General features: G+C 47.7%; 1 protein-coding gene and 1 long non-coding RNA gene across 4 annotated transcripts in view; one reads left to right on the plus strand and one right to left on the minus strand.

Moving 5' to 3' along the window:
- The window catches only part of OXSR1 (oxidative stress responsive kinase 1), a 124,638-nt gene that overhangs the window by 16,044 nt on the left and 88,202 nt on the right, over positions 1-20,392 (plus strand). For 2 of the 3 annotated variants that reach the window (XM_008163009.4, XM_024101023.3), the window contains one exon: positions 19,824-19,936. The exons of the other annotated variant lie outside the window; for it this stretch is intronic. In XM_008163009.4, coding sequence (XP_008161231.1) covers positions 19,824-19,936 — 113 coding nt within the window. The remainder of the gene's footprint in view (positions 1-19,823; positions 19,937-20,392) is intronic. 3 annotated transcript variants of the gene reach the window in all.
- LOC135981909 (uncharacterized) overlaps positions 7,385-20,392 on the minus strand; it is a 95,586-nt gene continuing 82,578 nt past the window's right edge. Inside the window, exon 3 of the long non-coding RNA XR_010599088.1 lies at positions 7,385-7,611. This is a non-coding gene — a long non-coding RNA (uncharacterized LOC135981909). The remainder of the gene's footprint in view (positions 7,612-20,392) is intronic.

Consider the following 20,392-nt stretch of genomic DNA (forward strand, 5'->3'; position numbering starts at 1 on the left):
CATGTCTAGCTTAAGTTTTAGCTACTACAATTTTCTTTTTCTGTTGTAATCATTTCTGACTTTAATACCTTATACTGCTGCTTACTTAAAATCTGTCTTGGTAGTTAAATAAACTAGTTTTATTTTTTAATCAAAACTAATCCATTGTTGTGTTTAAACTTAGCTGTTTGGTAACTCCATTTAAAGTGGCAAACTTGCATATTGACTCCTTATGGGGCAACAGATCTCTAATAACTGCCCAGGAGAGGGCTGGTCAGTGTTTTTTGGGAAAATTTTAGACTGGGGGTGTCTTGGGGGTCACCCTGCAGATAATAACCAACGCTGTTGGAAGCCAGAGTATGGCTGGTGTGTCTGACAGGCTGCTGAGGTCAGAATTGCTGCACCAGGGCTGTAGCGGTACAGACACTCAAGGTGTGACCTGCAGGCTGTTTGTGAACAGAGCATTGTAAGACACCCACAGTTGCAGGGCAGGTGGTGACGCAGCCCCTCACTGATCTGGATTGCACCCTGGAATGTGATAGTTGGCCACTACAATAGGTGAGGGATAAAACAAATGAGAAATGATTGAAGCTTTGGAAATATGAGATTAGAATTTTGTATTCAATACTAACACTTTAAGTATCTTATCATAGGAGCAGTGACTGAAACAAATAAAATGGCTCTATGACTTGCAGAGAATTATAAACAGTCGTGGTATATTAAGGGATTGAATTTGCCAGACACTACACTACAAAGTTACATCGACATAAGTTGCCTTAGGTTGAGCTCTATGTGCATGTGTCTACAGTCTGTTGTCTCCGGTGGATGAAAGTGCCTTGTTGCAGCAATGCAATAAAACCACATCCCTAAATGGTGTAGAGCTGTGGTTGACCTACTGAGGTGACAGTGAGAGGGTAGACCTTGCATGACCTGTGTTGACCCTAATAGTCCTCCAGCAGCTGTCCCACAATGCCCGATTTCCTGTGACATTGACTGCGCTGGTCACAATTTTAAACTCCACTGCTGGGGGGTGAGGGAGACCAGAAGCTGCCAGCCCAATTAAAGTTCCCCATGTGTTTTTTGAAATGCCTTATCCTGATTGTCCACCTTGGCAAGCACACCTAGCAGCTCACCTTTGCTGTGTGCAACTGCCCAGCCAACCATGCCGGCTCCAGGTATGCAGACAGGTACTAGGCAAGCTCCAGCCTGGAGCATACAGGAAGTATTGGATCTCCTGGACCAGTGAGACTGCAAGCACAGCTACAGACCAGCTGTAGATCTCCACTTTCTGTGAGCAGATTGCACAGGGGATGCAGGGATCAGCAGCAGTGCTGCGTGAAAGTGACGGAACTTCGTCAGGGATACCACAAGGCCAGGGAACACAACAACAGATTTGGTGCTGTGCCGCCACCTTGTCGTTTCTACAAGAGCTACATACCATACTTGGCAGAGACCCCATCAACACTTCACAGACCACTGTGGATACCTCCGAGGAGACAGAAACTCCTGCTGTGAACAGCGTGGGATGGGAGGAATGGAGGGATGTGCACAGTGGGGGACTCGAGTCATGCTGTGAGCCAGGGCTTGTTTGAGACACTACCACAGTGAGAGTGATGAAGGGGAAGAGAATGTGGGTAAGTGTGTGCCTATTTTCCCCTTATGATCTTCTGTGCTCTTGAGATCTCTGCAGTTCTCTCCTGAAGGTTTCTAGGGTGGATGCTTTATTTCTCTCTGCTGTAGGATGCTTTCTCACATCACTCTGATGGCTTTGGCAGGCTCATTGCAGTCAGCAATATACAGGCCTGGGTGGCTTTGGGACACCAGTAGCAGCTGTTCTGTGCCTTCGTGATCCTCAGTTGTGAGATGTCACCTAAAATCACCACCACCTGTGGAAAATAGTGCCATTGCCATATGCTCAGACCCATGGGAAGAATGGCCGAAAATTTTATAGCTTCATGGAACAGAAAATCCACCTTCCCCCTCCTCGTGGTGGGCTGTATTCACCAGAGCTTGGCCTGGAGAGCGGTGTTGTGCCAAGGTGCTCCAAAGTCGAAGTGTCAATAAGCATCTCTTATTAAAAGTGTTTGTGGGAATGAGGGAAGAATTTTGAAACTTATCTTTCCTTTGCCGTTGCGACTGTCAATCCAATGGTTTTTATCAGCAGCTCCTCCTGTAGTGGCCTGAAGGGGTGCCCCCTCCACACCTGCAGAAAGCATGGCTTTGGTGAGGAAGAGATGTTCTGTGAGATCCTGCAGGCCTATGCTCCTCTGGATTGTCAACAAAGGGCCTGCAGTGTGAATAGGCTAACAGCATGGAAAAAGACCAAGGACAGGAAAAATGCCCAGGAGTCCCAAGCAGGACAAGGATTGGGAAATGCACCAGGACATAATGGGTCTTCTCAAGTAGCAAACTAAAATGCTGCAGGACCTACAAGTCTAGAAATCCCAGCCTTTCCATCTTTTGTTTTCCTTGGAGAACTCCATAGTCATTGCTCCCTACACCCCTCTCCCCAACATAGTACTTGTCATCACAGGGTGCATCACCAGAAACGGAGGACAAGCTGGAGGGAATGCAGGCAGGAGGGACTTAGCCTTCCATATGGACTTGGACCAAACCTAGACACTTACAAAAGGGGTGAGATCAGGCTGGAGGGGATTTCGTTCCGGAGTGTGTTTTCCATAGATCTATAACTTTCTTGTGCTCTTTAAGAATGTGTTTAAGAAATTCCTTGCTAGCACTGTTTTTCCTTGTTCTACTGCCACTCTGTAACTAGGAACTAGAGCTCCCACAACGAGGTGTCGGGGGGGTAGGAATGTGTCTAAGCACCTGGGGTGTGTGGGAGTGCTGTGGCACTGGTTCGAGGGCCTAGATGGCGGCCAAAAATGGGTGTCAGACGTGGGTTATGCTTCTGGGGAGTGTGCCTGAGTGACCCAGAGCTAGGAATAGTGATCAGGCACTACCCAGACCCAGGCAGCTTAGCAGCACATGGAATTCAATGGTAGGATCTCATCATCATAAGATTGATGCCCATTGAGAGAGCTGGAGTGGACCGGTTGTGAGACCCTACGGAAAGGGATTGGAGTAATCGCTAGTGTGGGATTTGTAACGAGAAGCCATGGAAATTCCCTTGCCCCAAATAATTTTGTTTCCTGGTTATAAATGTTCAATAACTTCCCAGCCAGACAATGTCACCTCTCCTGAGCTTCCCTTCCTCCATATCTGTAGGTTGCAGTTTCATTTGCTGAATATATTGTGATGCATAAATCTTGATCCACTACTTTAAGATTCTTGTCTTTCTCCTTTCTTGTCTCTTCCCCACCCCCAAGGAATTTCACAAATAAATCAAATAGCTGCAACTCCTTACCACTCCATGCAAGAAAACCACAGCTTCATATGCATTAATCTGTGAAAATCATGGTTGGTATATGTATAGCATTAATGGAGTACATTTGTTTACTCAAATGGACATAATTATTTTTTTAAATTTTATATTTCCATTCCCCATTTAATTATGTTAAAAATGTGTATGACGCTCCCTATGGGGTTTTTCACACATTGATTTTTCCGTGCTCTTTTTCTCACTCAAAGTTCTATTTTTGGCGAATCACATTCTTCATTAGTTCAGACCAGATATTACGCATGCATAGTGGTTGCCAAAGCAAATGGTGTTGTAAATTCACACCAAGCACCACATAATTCATAGCTTCAGGAAAACAACCAGTCATATTCATTAATGTGTACAGCAAGCACTACACACATCTTAACACCCAAAGCTCCAGGCCCAGAGAAACTCTGGCTGACCATTAAAGTGCTCTTTCAAAGCCTCCCTCCACCACATAGCTCGGTGCTGGGCTCTTGCAATAGCACTTGTCTGGCTGTTCAAAGTCATGGTGGCAGCTTTTCCCCATTTGCCTCACAGATATTACGCAAGACACAACAGTCAGCTATCACCGTTGGGATGTTTTTCTCAGTGAAATCCAGTTTAGTGAGTGAACACCACTAGCATCTCTTCAGTCTATCAAAGGCACATTTGGCAGTCATTCTACACCTGCTGAGTGTGTAGTTGAATCTTTCCTTTCTGTGGTGTCCAGTGTATGGCTTCATGAGCCAGAGGAGCTAGAGGTAGGCTGCCCCTCCCCGAGTTGCTATTGGCATTTCAGTGTTACCAATGGTAATATGCTGGTCGAGGAAAGAACATCCCTGCTTGCAGCTTTCTGAACAATCCCATGTTGTTAAAGATGTCAGTGTCTTGCACCTTTCCTTACCAGTCTATGCTGATGTTGGTGAAGTGTCCTCGGTGATTCACCAATGCTTGCATAACCATAAAAAAAAAACCTTTCTGTAGGTGTATTCTGTAGCAAAGTGGGATGGTGCCAGAATAGGGATGTGCGTGCTGTTTATCGCTCTACCGCGGCTTGGGAACCCCATTGCTGCAAAGCCATCCACTGTGTCCTGCACGTTGCTGAGACACAGTCATACATAGCAGGAGACGATTAATGACTCTACACACTTGTATGACCACTTGGATTTTGCAACTTGAAAATGATTTCCCACTGATCAGTAGCAATCGGCCGTTGCATGTGCCCAGAAATGCCAAAATTCACTCACTGCTTCACTGTCAATGCAGCTCTCGTTTTGGTGTCCATGTTGCTGGAGGACTTGGTCTAACTTGGCACACAGATCCAGGGATGTGGCCTTTTGCAGTCACTGCTTGTTGTCCCAGACACACTTTATGATGCAATCCCGCCAGTCAGTGCGTGTTTCTCAGACCTAAATGCAGTGCTCGACCAGCTGCAGCTGCTGCATGAATGCCACCAAGAACCTTGAAGTGTTTTCGCTATCTCTCTCCGCAAACTGTCCTCGAAGACATCCTGCCTTCCATTGTTTGATCCTCCTGTGGATCTGCAAATCAGGAGATAGTGTGTTCTGTATTTGCAGTGTTCATGAAAATAGGGGAGGTCTATGGGCTCCGTGCTTCTGTCAGAGGTGGCAGACCCCCAAAAATGCTGTGTGGGTTTATGGGCTTCTTTTAAAAAAAAAAAAAAAAAAAAAAAAGGTGAAAATTCTAGGATATGGATGGCTTAATAGGATGGAGAACATTGCATGTTGGGGAGTTGACCCCTAGCTCCTAGAGATCTCTGGTCAAGTCATCTCTATCTAATAATGCATTGCCAAAATTTCCCAAAAGGCTTTGCACAGGATGGCGGCATGTGGCATCCTGGGATACTGTGACACTCCTCACTTTGCATCCACGCAAGCACTCGTGGTGAATACACAGAGTGCCGATGCAAGCAGGCAAGTATGTGGTCATATAAGCAACAGACAAACTTTGGTGGCTGTATCCCAATGTAATCTGTCAACTTTGTTTGATGCAATGTAGACATAGCCTTAGGGCATGGCTACACTTGCAGATGTAGAGAGCTTTGAGTTAAACCAGCCTTCGTAGATTGTGGTAGGGAAAGCGCTGCAATCTGTCCACGCCGACAGCTGCAATTGCACTGGTGTGGCCACATTAGCAGCTCTTGCAACGGCCACAGAGAGCAGTGCATTGTGGTAGCTATCCCAGCATGCAAGTGGCTGCAATGTGCTTTTCAAATGGGGGGTGGGGTGGAGTGTGACAGGGAGTGTATTGTGTGTATGTGGGGGGAGAGTGGATTTTTTGGGGGGCTGAGAGCATGTCAGCATGCTGTCTTGTAAGTTCAGACAGCAGCAGATACCCTCGCGCCCCCCTCTCCTCCCCCCACCCCCCGACTCTCTCACAACATTCCACAGCAATGGTTGCTTTGTCTCGGAGCAGATAAGCATGCCGGCTGTCAGAAACGAAGCTTTCAAAGGGCATATCTGCATTCCTGCAGTGATTCCAAAACAATGACAAGAGTGGCCACTTGACTTAAGGGGATTATGGGATGTTTCCGGAGGCTGCTCAGAGCGCAGTAATGCAACACCTCATTCACACTGACGCCCGGGCGTTTCAGCCAAGGCGCACCAAGCGTTAATCTTCTTGCTGAGGTGGAGTACCAGGAGCGCTCTAGCCCTGGAGTCAGAGCTCTCAATGGGCCTTGCCAGTGTGGGTGGGTAGTGAGCTATGGCGCCCGGGGCTGCTTTAATGCGCTCTAACTCACAAGTGTAGCCAAGCCCTTAGTCAGGACTCAGCCTAGTACCAAGGATGAGAAATACTTATCTTAGGCCATAACAAAGTTACATTCTTGTAATTTAAAGGAATAGAACATGTGTGGTATTTAATTAGAATATTGTCAATCAACTTTCTGAACTTGTAACTTACCCACATCTCTTGTTAAAGTTGCTTTCCCTTTCTGGCTTCACTCAATACTACTCTGCTATAATGGATCATTTATCTCATTCCTGAAATACATTAGTGTATTCCCCCCCCCTTCTCTCCACCCCATATCCTTGTTCTTTTCCTATGCCGTATTCTATTTCCTTCCCTGATTCTTTTCTCTCCAGTCCTGGACCCTAACATTTCTCTTTACCCTACTTCCTTTTCTAACGTATTCTCCCAGTCTCTTTCCCTACTCACCACCTCACACAAAGGGCTTGAAAAAACTTAAATCAGTCCTGGTGAAGCTCCCGCTGCTGGACGCTCACCAGGTTCCTGTGTTTGCATGGGTGGCGGGTATAATAGGCCAGGAGAGGCTCGGTCTTCCCTGGTGCAGCTGCTGCCATCAGACGCTGGTTGTGGGTTTGGCGGGGGAAATTTTTGCTTTTTTATTATGCCTTATGCAGGTTCTGGGGCAGCTGAGGAGATGATGTGTGCTACTCAGCTCCCGGAGTCCAGGGCGATGACTGATGAATCTGGGAAGCTGAGTAACACATACCGCCTCCTCACTTGCCACGGAACCGGCATGGGGCATAGCAAAAGCTCAGGCTCTTCTGGAAGAGAGAAGAGCTTTTGAATTTTCCTGCTTGGGGTCTGTGGAGGGGAGGTGCAGCTGTGGCGGCTCCGGCTGGCCCGGTGCTTCTCCGGGCAGGTTGCTGGGGGGGCTCAGGGCTCTGGCTGGCCCGGGGCTCCTCCATCTGCGGGGAGGAGGAGGGAGTGCCGGGGGTCTTGGGGCTCTGGCCATGGGGCAGGTGGATGGGGCAGAGCTGGGGGCAGCCTCCCCAAAGTGGGGCTCCACCCACCACCCATGTGAGATTGGGACTCACCAGGTGTTCATCAGATTCTCTTGGTCTGATAGACCCAGTGTTGGAGCCTTTGGCCTCTCTGGCATAATTCCTGGTCACAGACCTTGTCTGTTACCCCTTAAAGGAACTACCGCTGTCCCCTCCTACGTCACCCTCAAAGACTTAAGTACGCCTTTTCCCAGAGCTTCAGCCTTGTGGTCACTCAGGTTTACGGTTTACTTCTTCAGGGACACATGATAGTTGAAGCACATAACACACAGGCTTTTGTAAAGATTTCCAACACTACTCTTTATTTTAGAAAGCACAAGAAAAACAGATCTATGCAAGACAAAACACCTTTCTCTGCCTCAGTTTCCTCATCACTCTTGAGTGTTCTTTGGGATTTGGTGAAAGTTCTCTAGGAGCATCCAGGATCCCCTCTTCTGTACATTACTTCTCTGAATTGTGTAGTTTCTCTCCTGCAGCCAGCTTCCTTTTTCCTTAGTTGGCCTACAGTCAGAAAAAAATTCCCTTTGCTATGAAAGTATGCCTTTCTCCTGCACAAGGTTCCTTTTGTCTTTTTAGAACTGCTGCTCTGTCCTCCTCTTTGTTCTCCCGTTTTAGGGATTTTACCATTCTTCTCTCCTCCCTTCGTTTCCTCTCTCTCCTCCCCCTCCCCCCCCCGCTCCACCCCAGTGAAACTTGGTCAGACTGGTTTTCTACCTCCTGCACGCTCCTTAGTATACCCATTATTCAACTAGAGCACAGTCATTAAGGCTAGTGATGACTCTTGTTTGTTCTGTAGTGCCGTGACTCTCAACCTTTCTGGACTACTGTACCCCTTTCAGGTGTCTGATTTGTCTTGGGTACCCCCAAGTTTCACCACACTTAAAAAACACTTGCTTACAAAATCAGACAAGAGTCACAGCACACTATTATTGAAAAAATTGCTGACTTTCTCATTTTTACCATATAATTCTAAAATAAATCCATTGGAATATAAATATTGTACTTGCATTTCAGTTTTTAGTCTATAGAGCAGTAAAAACAAGTCATTGTCTGTATTAAATTTGTTTGTATGACTTCGCTAATGCTTTTTATGTAGCCTGTTGTAACACTAGGCAAATATCTAGATGAGCTGATGTACTCCCTGGAGTATGCGTATGTTCCAGATAGGGTGACCAGATGTCCTGATTTTATAGGGACAGCCCCGATTTTTGGGTCTTTTTCTTATATAGGCTCCTATTACCCCCCGTTCCCCCCCACTCCCTGTCCCGTTTTTTCACGTTTGCTGTCTATTCACCCTAGTTCCAGACAGTGTGGGTCACACCTGTCAGGGACCATGCCAGCTTGTGGCTGATTCACTACACCAAGTTCATAAAATCAAGCAGAATTCATAAATTGTACATAGCTTCCTCAGATTGTCACAGACAGCAGAGGGCTAAGATTAAGGGCAATGCCCAGTTTGAAGCCAGATGTGTCCCATCCTCTCATGACTGCTAGAAAAGGGAAGAACATTGGGATTGTGAATGGTGGCCGTTGCTTGGGGGCTCCATCTCTTATTTTAGCAGATAGGTGTTGGATAAATGTGAAGTCTGAATGCCTCTGACTGCTGTATGGGCAACATTGCTCACATTAATCCCCCACTCCCAACACTCATCATTGCAATGAGGGTGTTGGTGGGCTCTTCCAGCCTCTTGTTTGTCAGCCTCTCCCAGGGATTGGCGCCACTGTCTGCCTCTCACCTAGTCCTCATAGCTTCGCCAAGCAGCTGCGGAATGAAATTGACCTGCTTCTTGCTGGTTTCACTGCTGCTCCCAGGGTTCCCAATAGCAGCAACAAGAACAGACAGTTCAGGGCAGTGCTGCAAGCTTGGGTGAGATCCAAGCAGCAGCAAAGGCAGGCAAAGGAGCTATCTTTCTGCTGAGTCAGGATCGTAGCACTGCATCAGTTACTGTGTTCAGGAGTGGAAGCTATCCTTGCAATCATAGGTGCTAGAGACTTCATGTTTTATAAATGAGAGCTTACGTTCTCTAGAAGTTGATGGCCCTGGACAACTTCCTCCTCCCCATGGCTGAGTGAATTTCTCAAGCCCTTTGTGACCATTTGGAGAATGTCTGTGTCCAATTATGAATTCATTTGATTTTATGAACACCACTTGTAACTATAACAATCATTGTGGGTTAATCAGCCATTTTGTAACATGAATTTGACAAGCAGAGAGTGGAGAGACTGGAAAGCTGTGACAGAGCAGTCAAGGGCCATCAACAATGGCTGTTGCTCCACTGTGTGAACAGTGGAGTCACTTGCAAATACTGTGGGGCCTTTGACTTTGAATGGTCTTTTCACAGAGGAGCTGGAACACCCAATCGCCCTCTGCTCCCTGATCTAAGCACATGGCTGGGAGGGCTGCAGTTTCTTCACCTGACTAAAAAGGTGACAATGGTTTTTAAAAAGAGCTGTTTATGTGAGCAAGGGGGTCCATTTCTTCACCAGAAACAGAGGACAAGCTGGAGGGAATGGAGGTAGGAGGAATTTCACGGTCACTATGGACTTGGACCAAACCTAGGCGTTGGCTATACTGGCGCTGTACAGCGCTGCAACTTGCTGTGCTCAGGGGTGTGGAAAAACACCCCCCTGAGCGCAGCGAGTGCAGCGCTGTAAAGCGCCAGTGTAATCAGTGCCTGCAGCGCTGGATGCTCGCTCGCAGCGCTGCAAGCTACTCCTCTCGCAGCGCTAGTGGTGCGACTACACTCGCGCTGCCGCGGCAGTGCTGTGAAGTCCCGAGTGTAGCCAGCTCCCTAGACACTTACAAAAGAGGTGAGAATAGACTGGAGGGAATTGCGTTCAGGAGTTCCATAGATCTATAACTCTCTTGTGCTCTTTAAAAATAAAGTGTATGTGTTTAAGAAATTCCTTGCTAAGCCTGTTTTTTCCTTGTTCTACTGCCACATTGTCCCTGATTGGGTTAACTAGAAACTAGAGCTTCCACAACGAGGTTGTCAGGGCGGGGTGGGGGAAAATGTGTTTAAGCACCTGTGACTGTGGGGGTGCTGTGGCACTGGTTCCAGGGCCTAAATGGTGGACTCTGAGTTTTGCTGCTAAAAATTGGTATCAGACATGCGGTCTGCTCCTGGGGAATGTGCCTGAGTGACCCAGAGCTAGCAACAGTGATTAGGGACTATGCAAAACTGGGCACCTTAGCTGCACATGGGATTCAGCAGTAAGATCTCCTCACGATAGACTGATGCCCATTGAAAGGGCTGGAGTGGACCTGTTGTGAGACCGTACATAAAGGGATTGGAGTATTAGCCAGTCTGGGATTTGTAACGGACAGCCATGGAAATTCCCTCCCCCCCACCCCTGCAAAAAAACCAAAACCTCTTTCCTGGTTCTAAATGTTCAGTAACTTCCCAGCCAGGCAATGTCACCTCTCCTGAGCTTCCCTTCTTCCATATCTGTAGCTTGCAGGATCATTTGCTAAATATATTGCGTTGCATTAACCTTGATCCACAGCTTTAAGACTTTTGTCTTCCCCTCTCTCCTCCTTCCCCACCCCCAAGGAATTTCACAAGTAAATCACATAGCAACAAAGCCACTTCAGGAATTGCAGCTATGTTTTCATTACTCTCTGGAGGAGCCTGGAAACCTGTCTTTGTTCAGTCTCTAAAGTATGGCATGCTGCTGCAGTTACCAAAGAACAACTCCACTTGTGGCACATCCTAGTGCAGCTTGGCTTAAACCTTGCTTGATATGCTTTTGCTATTTCATTGTTTCTCTATAATTAACTGCTATAGTGGGAGCTGAAAAGAGGAGAAGCAAGGAATATTGGGGTGGGGGTAGCAGAAGAGCAGGTGGTGTCTTAGCAGTGAGAGCAGCAGGGAATTATACTTTGAGTCCTGAATTTAGAGGATTCCCTTCCTGCCTGGCCTCTGAAAGCTATTTGGATTTTCACTGTCCGATTCCAATAAGACCCCAGGTCTCTATTGGACTAGGTACTGAACAAACACACACTGAGAGATGGTGTCTATCCTGAAGAGCTTACTGTCCAGTCAGACACTGGCTGGGAGAATAGTTGCATACATGGTTTAGCCTTTGGCTAGTCTGCATCCAGGGTTTTTGGTAAAATGTCTTAAAGAGGAAATGCAAATCACAGTAGCTTTTTCCTGCTTCTTTATTACATTGGGCTGTGACCCGTGATGCCAGGGACAGACCTCACTGGAAATGCCAGGGTCAGGGCAGGCTGCAAAAGGGAGAGCGGATACTCCCAAGACTGGTGGGTAACACTGAAGTTAAACTCCCCAACCAGTCACAAACCGTGCTTCTGATCCCCCACACTGGTTATCAAGAAGCAAAAAAGAAATCACACAGCCTCCTTTATTGCATTCCAGTCTCTGGCTCCCAATCAGCACCTAGATCCAGTACACTGAGAAGTTATTTTAAAAACTCTTCTCACATATACAAAATGTTCTTCTGACCCCAAAGGGCCAGCCACATTACCAGGTCAGTATAGGTTTGGATCTTACCCAAAATATCACGCTGCCAGCCAATCCTTTGCTGTCTAAAACTAAAGGTTTATTATAAAGAGAAAAGAACAAGAAGAGAGGTGTTAAATGGTAAAACAGTCACATACATACAAAGACTTCAACGTCCGTATATCAGGTTCCTAGCAGTATTGGTGAGTTTGCTGGCTTGAAAGTCTCTCTGGAACACATTCACAGCTTGGACGGGTCATTTAGTCCTTTGTTCAGAGCTTCAGTTTGTAGGAAAGTTCCTCCAGAGTTAAGAAGCAGGATTGAAGACAAAATGGAGAAGCAGCAGCTGGCTTTTATAGTCTTTTGCCGTGTGGCCTGTGCTTCCTTTGTTTCAAAGACATGGCTTGAAAGCCTGAGATTTCTGTCTATAGGTATGTCCCTGCATGCCTTGCTGAGTCTTGAGGTGTATCTGCCTTCTCTCAATGGGTCAGTTATATAGATGATGGTCCTTAATGGGCCATCAAGCAGGCTAGGCAGTGCTGATGCCAAACTGTCTAGGGGTGTCACCCAGAAGCATAGCACAAGTTTGAAATACAGACATATCTATAACTCCTAATACAAAGGTGATATAAACACATACATTAGATGATCATATCTAGCAAATTATAACATTTTTGCAGATACCCTACATGGCCTATCTGAAATAACTCATTGCAATTTTCAATATTAATAATCATAATATCCTCAGGTGTCCCCCAGATTCCATACAGCATCACATGGGCTTTGACTAGGGTTACCATACGTCCGGATTTTCCCGGACATGTCTGGCTTTTTGGGCTCCAAATCCCTGTCCGGGGGGAAATCCCAAAAAGCCGGACATGTCCGGGAAAATCGGGACATGCGGGGCCGGGCGGGGCTGGGGGCCGGCACCCCAGGGCCCAAGCCGACCCAGGCTGGAGATGCCGGGGGGGGGGGGGCAGACTGGGCCGCGCCTCCTCCTCCCACACACCCCCCGGGCGGAGTTGTGGCGGGGACTTTGGGGAAGGGGTGGAGTTGGGGCGGGGCTGGGGGTGGGGCCGGGGCCCCATGGAGTGTCCTCCTTTTGGACACTCAAAATATGGTAACCCTAGCTTTGACTCTTTTCACTGGAGAACTGGGCTTACGGTTGTAACATGTTCTGAAACATCTGCAATTCTGCCAGCCCCAGTGAAGAGTGTCGGGGAGCTGTGCAGTAACCATGGTGGGATGTACAGTGCAATGTTGGGATTGACTCAGGTAGGGTCGGAGGCCTTGTCTACACTGGTAAGTATCTACGCAGTAAAGCAGCTTTCTGCGTTGTAACTCCTGAGGTGTACACGCTGCCAAGCCACTTAGTGCGCAGAAACTGCGCTGTTGCAGCGCTGTAAAAAAGCCACCCTGACGAGAGGCGTAGAGCTTTCTGCGCCGGGGCTACAGCACTGCAGTGCCAGTGCAGACACTCTGGTCAATTACAGCCCTGCAATTGGCCTCCGGGAGGTGTTCCACAATGCCTGTTCGTGCCTCTCTGGTCGTTGGTTTGAACTCTACTACCCTGCCCTAAGGTGACCAACTGTGAGCCCCACCCCTTAAATTCTTTGGGAATTTTGAAAGTTCCCTTCCTGCTTGCTTGGTGACGTGTGCAGTGGTCTCAGCGCATCTTTCCAGGTGACCATGCCTGTTCCACATACCAGGCGATCCCCTGCTTGGAGCAATGCCGAGCTGCTGGACCTCATCAGCATTTGGGGAGAGGAGGTGGTCCAGTCCCACTACACTCCAGCCGTAGGAATTATGATACCTACCGACAGATTTCATGATGCATGACAGAAGGGGGCCATGACAGGGACACAGTGCACTGTCAAAATGAAGGAGCTGCGGAACGCCTACCACAAGGCACGGGAGGCAAACCGCTACTCCGGTGCTGCGCCCACAAGCTGCCGGTTCTGCAAAGAGCTGGACGCCATACTCGGTGGCCACCACACCTCCACTGCGAAGGCCACTGTGGATACTTTGGTGGCTTGCATGCCAGTCGAGAGTGGACCAAGCCAGGAGGAGGAATTCTTGGATGAGGATTTGGAGGGGGACCCAGAGGCAGAGGACGATTCGGAGGTCAGAGATGCATGCACCCAGGAACTCTTCTCTACCCCGGAGGAGGCTAGCCAGTCACAGCTGTTGGAGCTTGGCAAAGCGCAAACAGGAGAGGAGGCCCCTGGTAAGTGGCTTTGATTTTGGGAATCACTGAAGTGAGTTGTTGGGGGCAGGAGGGTTGCAGAAAGCAGGCTTGTGTCTGTATGATGCGTGTACCGCCACATGCCTAGTCTGAGTGGTGGAACAGGCTGTTGATTGATTCCCTCACTTCATGGGAATCTGCCTCAGATCTCCACGAAACTCTCACGGAAATACTGGGCAATCCGCTGCCACAGGTTCTTTGGCAGAGCTGCTTTGTTTCTTGCCCCATTAAGGGTAACTTTCCTGTGCCACTCTGCTGTCACGGCGGGGGACACCATTGCTTCACACAGGCAAGCCACATTAAGGGCCAGGTTGGAAGCCGCAGTCTTGGAGAAGACCCTTCCTTGATTCCCTGCTCACCCTCAGCAGCGAGATATCGTCCATAATGATATCGTCCACCTCCTGTGGAATGTATGGGGACAGTAATGATTATAAGGCCCCCCCCCTCCAGTGCTGGCTCTCCCCAAGAGCCACGTGCCCAGTGTACAGTACGGTCCTGGAACATTGATTTTTCCCTGCCCCTGTGGTTACTCACCATTTTGGGGGTCTTGTGGCTCATGTGTGCTTGCCTGGGGTCAGCCAGTTAGTGATAGGTATGTGAATAGTGGCTGTGTTTTAAATCAATGGTCTCTGAGTTGCAAACAATACTGCTTCTGTAAAATGTTGCGTTTTGGTGTTACAAATAAGACCTTGGGAGCCCAGCCTCCCTCTTCGTTATCACTGGCTGAACAGCTACACAGAATTAGAAAGCAGCCATGAAGAACAAAAGAGGACTTTCTGCGTGATGTCCTGATGCACTCCCCGGCTGAAAAACAAGAATTGAAGGAGTGGCAGGACAATGAGAAGAGGGACTGAAAGGAGAATGTGGCATGCCAGAATGAAGCCATGGAGCAGCTCTTAAAGGTTATGGAGCACCAAGTGGACATGCCCCAGGTGTTACTAGCACTGCAAACCGATCAGCTCCGCGCTTGCCCTCTTCTGCAGCCGCTGTCACAAAACTCTTTCCCATGAGCCCCCCCCGCCCGACACCTCCAACACACTCTTGTCAACCTCCTGGCTCCAGTCTGTACTCGCTGCATTCCACTCCTCCCATGTCACAGTCCAGCACTGTGGACTCCCAGTGCCCACTGCACTCAACACTCATCCCTTTGCAGTTTAGCCCTGCTGAAGTACAGTACCGGCTGCACTGTACTCCAAAGGAGAAGGTTTGATATGATCCCTGGACATACGCAAATCTTTAGCCATCCTGGGACCCCACCTCCTCCTGGGACCCTCCCTTCCCCGATCCCCCTCACTGCCAAGGTATTTTTTTGTTTGTCTCTCCCCTCCAGTTGTTCGTTTTTTTAATAAAAGAATTGTTTTGGTTTGAAAGCAGTCTTTATTCTGTTAATTGAATGCAAACAAAGCCCTGCAAAGCAACAGGCAGTTTTCTTAAACCTTGATAGTGCATAGTCTGCACCAATCACAATCACCTCCTAGCATTACAAGCACTGCACTCCTGAGCATAGCAACAAATATTAGTGGCTTTCAGCTTAAAATTGCTGCCTCAAGGTATCCCTGATCCTTGTGCTGCGCCCCTCTAATAATCCTGGTCTCTGGCTCTTCAAATTCAGCCTCCAAGCGCTGAACCTTAGTGGTCCAGCCCTGAGTGAAGCTTTCACCCTTCCCTTCCCAAATATTATGGAGTGTACAGCACGCGGCTATAAGCATAGGAATGTTGTCATCGGCCAGGTTCAGCCTCCCATGCACACTCAACAGTCATTCTGCACTTGCTCAGCTTGTTGTTGAACCGCTCCTTGCTGCTGTCAAGGTGCCCCATGTACGGCTTCATAAACCACGGCATTAAGGGGTAGGCAGCGTCTTCCAGGATCACAGTGTGCATTTCGACTTCCCATATGGTGATCTTCTGGTCTTGGAAGAAAGTCCCTGCTTGCAGCTTCCTGAACAGGCCAGTGTTCTGAAAGATGTGTGCGTCATGCATCTTTCTGGACCAGCTTGCGTTAATGTCTGTGAAATGCCTACGGTGATCCACAGGCGCCTGGAGAACCATTGAGAAATTCCCCATGTGATTAACGTACTTGGTGGCTAGGTGGTCTGGTGCCAGAAATGGAATATGCTTGCCATCTATCGCCCCGCCGCAGTTAGGGAAGCCCGTTTGTGCAAAGCCATCTACAATGTCACGCACGTTGCCCAGAGTCATGGTCTTTCGGTGCATGATGCGATTAATGGTCCTGCACACTTCCGTCAACATGAGTCCAATAGTCGACTTTCTCACTCCGCACTGGTTAGCGACAGATCAGTAGCAGTCTGGAGTAGCCAGCTTCCACAGTGCAATCACCATACGCTTCTTCAACGGCAGGGCAGCTCTCATTCTCGTGTTCTTGCACCATAGGGCTGGGACAAGCTCAGAGTCCCATGAATGTGGTTTTCCTCATCAGAAAGTTCTGCAGCCACTGCTCGTCATTCCAGACGGTCATGACTATGTGATCCCACCACTCAGTACTTGTTTCCCGAGCCCAAAAGCGGTGTTCCACTGTGGTCATCACCTCCATGAATACCACAAGCAATCTCGTGTCGTAGCTACTACGTGTGGCGAGATCAATGTCGTACTCCTCTTGCCTTTGTAGTTTAAGGAATAACTCCACTGTCACTTGTGATGTGTTAGCGAGAGCGAGCAGCATATTGGTCAACAGTGCGGGATCCATTCTTGCAGACTGAAGAGGTAGAGCATGCAGTACACAGATTGTTGAAAGATGGCGCCAAATGTGGACAGAAGCACAGGGATTGCTGGGATGCAAAGCAGTGAATCACGGGGCATTGGGACAGGACCCAGGAATGCCCCGCAACCCCCTCTGCCTTCCTACAACTCTTAGCGGCAGAAGAGGAAGAGATGCTCTGTGGGATAGCTGCCCAGAGTGCACTTCTTCGAATACTGCTGCAAGTGCCACAAGTGTGAACACGCTATCTCACAGGCAGCTGACAGCGTGAACACACAACAGCAGTTTCCCTTCAGCGCTCTCTGAGCGACGCTGTAACTCTGCCAGTGTAGACATACCCTAACTTCAGCTGTGATTTTTGTTCTTTACTGGAGGACTTGAAGTCAAGACACTTGTATTTCTAATCTGCAAGAAGCCAGCAAGAAAATCTTGTCCAGAACTTTGGACTTTCTAAAGGAACAGCGAAGGCACAAAAGTTTACCGCTGAAAAGATGCTTCACTAGGGAGAATGGGAGTACGGCACTTTCCTTGCCTTTGTTGTCACTTCTGTGTATTCTGCTCCTTTCATCTTGAGTGAGTTGGTTGTATTTTCAGTTTGCTTCTCAAGAAGAGCAGTCTTAAAATCTAAAGAAGCAGACTTAAAATAAAGCCAGTAAACCTGACCAACTCCTCAAGTGTAAGGAGTCACAATGAGCCCCTCAATGAAAATCAGAATTCAGCATGAATATAACCTGAGCACAGTACTATGCAGGCATAGTAATCGTGTCCGGTTTTAACACAGTGGTTACATCTTGCAAGCCTGTCATGCAGTAATTAGGATGAGAAAATTTAGCTGTATCTGACTCCTGACAGCTCCCCACCCTCACATCCCTTCTCCCTCTAGTCCAGCCAACGCCACAGCTGTCATGGTCTTCCTCTCCTGCATCTCTAAGCATGTCTCCTCTTTTCTGACTCCATGATTCTCCATGCCCCCTCCGCCAAGTTCATCCCCTGATTCTGTTCCTCAGCTTCATGTTTGAAGCACTGGATGATAGGGATTCATGCTAATATGGCAGTTCTTCTTACCCTTACCCTTCCCCCTCTCCCTGTGCTCCACCCAAGCCTCTCCTGGCAGCGTTCATGATGTCCTCTGTGCTAGGAACAGTCTGTGAATTAATGAATATCTGCAAATAAATGGCCCTCTTCCTCAAAACTTCTCACAAGCCAGCTGCTGCATGGTACAGTCCAGCTGTAATAACCATGGACTCGTGTGTTCTGCATTCCACCGCCTTTAGACTGTGCCTTTAGACTGTAACCGGTGGTAGTCAGTAGGCAGACTGTGGGTCAAATCCGGACCGCCAGATGCTTTTGAATGGACCTTGAAATCTTTTTATTGGTGGGTTTTTTTAATTATTTTCTCTGGAGTCTGGACCTTTACTATACCTTGACCAAGAAATGTGGACCTTGGGGAAAAAAATAGACTGCCCTGCTGTAAGCACTCAGCTAGCAAAGTATATCCATTGTACAGAGTACACGTACCACACCACATAAAGAAAAAGGGGTGTCTCGCATTTCCAGTCTGCTAGATACTGGAAGAGAATCTGAAGAGTGAAGCCATTGGGTTGGGTCTTCAAGGTGTTATTTGTCAAACTTTGATCACAGCTGTCCTCCTAAAGCTTCGTTCTCCACCAATGCTTTTATTTAAAGATTTGCCTCTGGCTTATAAGACTTGCTGTAAGGAAAATATTGACGTTAGCCATTTGTGTACAGCTTCAACAGCCTTTGTTTAAAAAATTGCACTGTCAAGCTCTTCCCTTGTTCTCTTTCTATACAGCTCATTAATTCAAATAAATAAAAATGGAGGGAGACAAAGCCAACTGTGCTTGAACGGTGTCAGAGAATAATGGGGTGGATTTTGTGGTATTAAAAATGGAAGCTTCCAGCTCTTCTGTCTGCAATGAAGCAGCCAAGCAAACAGGAAAAATTAACACCAGTGCCTCTTCCTTCCTACCTGCCAGCCTAATTCAATTTCTTAAAGGTTTGAGAGCTATGTGCATTATCTTTGTGAACGACCGTGTTGCTAGATAGTGTTTAGAACAGAGAAATTAGCTTGAGTTTGTATCTTCTCTTCAAATGCTGCATTGTTGCCTTTTCTTAGACATGGTAGGAATAGCAGTGACCCAGAGATGGGCAACAAAAAACGATCAGAGGGGGGTGTGCATCTGGGGGGGCCTCAGAATGCAGAAGAGAGCTTGCGAACACTAGGATGACTTAGCTTGGGAAAGGAGGTCTGAGGCCTTTTGGAAGCTGCTTTTAAATTGGAGATGCCAAGTGTCCTTTGTACCAATGGATTTGTCCCGAGGGCAGAGTTGAGATGACTGCAGGCCGTTCGTAACTTCTTAGCCTTCCTCTGCTGGGAGACGGCTCTCTGCCACCGCTGGGCAGTATGCAGCTGCCAGCTCTCGCTGCTTCCCTCCGGACTTCCTGCGGTTTCGCTGCACAGAGCAACAGTAATGGGAGAAAGATACTGAGAGCTATCCCTGCCTTCTCAGCCCAGGATCCCCATCTCTTTTGGGACCTTGGTGGAGAGGGAAAACGGCTGAAAGCTGGAAAAGGGGAAAGACGATGCTGGTTTTAAGGATAGAGGGAAATTAGTTGGACATTGAGGTATTGTGCTAGTATGAGAGACCTGGAGTTGAACACATGAAGAATGGATCTGAATGAAGCCAATTAATGCATCTTCATTGCCCAAACTGAGGGGAATGTGAAAAGCTATTTAGACTTTTTCCAGTGTTTTTTTTAGTTATAACCTATGTTGGTAGCAAAACAGGTAGCACAGTTTTGTTTTTGAAAAATTAGGATAGATGCATCAGGTTAAAGACTTATTTTAGTCATGTTACTCCTCCTCCCCCTCCCCCCGCCCCCCAAATCAATCGGGTCAAATCCCGTGCTTCTCATTCAGCCAAATAGTCCTGTTGACTTCAGTGGGGCTGTCTGAGTAAGTAAGAGTAAGATTTAGCTCATATTTTGTTTGCCCAGTTCTGATGATCTCTCATAAAGATCTGCATTGTTTCTGTTCTGCTAACTTAGTGCTTCAATAGATGCATTCTATTTGGCTTGCTGAGCTGTGCAGAACTTAGTATGGTCGAACTTTCCCTTTTTAAAGGGATTGGATTCCTCAGGCCTTCACCCGGCTTTGCAATTAGCAGCCACCAGGATTTGTAATATTGGTTTCTCCAAATTCTCTACCTTCCTGCAACAGTCTTACAAGAGCAGGTGTTAACTATTTGTTTCTCTTTCCCTCCAGGGAGTGGAGCAACAGCTGTGGTGCAAGCAGCCTATTGTATCCCGAAAAAAGAGAAAGTGGCAATTAAACGGATCAATCTCGAGAAATGTCAGACCAGCATGGATGAACTCCTGGTACACAATTATATACATTTTGTTTGGGAAAACTCTGCTCCAGTTAGCATAGTCTCCTGCTCAGCTCTGAGGTGCCTTTAAACAACCTTTCTTGGAAAGTTATGATCATGAGGAGAATGAGCCCTCCCTCCCCTTTTGTGGTTGCATGGTTCAAAGATGCACCCATAAGATCCCAAGTGTCGGACACGTGTGACCAAAGACCCAACGGGTCAGATTATGGAGGCCTTATTCACACTGCAGGCATTTACTCAGGTAGCCCCACTGATTTGAATGGGACTAAATGCACATGAGTAAGGACTCAGCCAGTGTTTTTCGAGGGCTCTACAATCTGAACCAAAATGAGGGGGGACATAATTACTCTTGTAGGAGATACTGTGGGATTCATTACTTATATGTGAATATTCCTCCACTTCCCCCCAGTCCTTCACATTCTCTCATTCTCAACTAGTAGCAGCT

Source organism: Chrysemys picta, chromosome 2, assembly GCF_011386835.1.
Source record: "Chrysemys picta bellii isolate R12L10 chromosome 2, ASM1138683v2, whole genome shotgun sequence".
Taxonomy (NCBI): domain Eukaryota; kingdom Metazoa; phylum Chordata; order Testudines; family Emydidae; genus Chrysemys; species Chrysemys picta.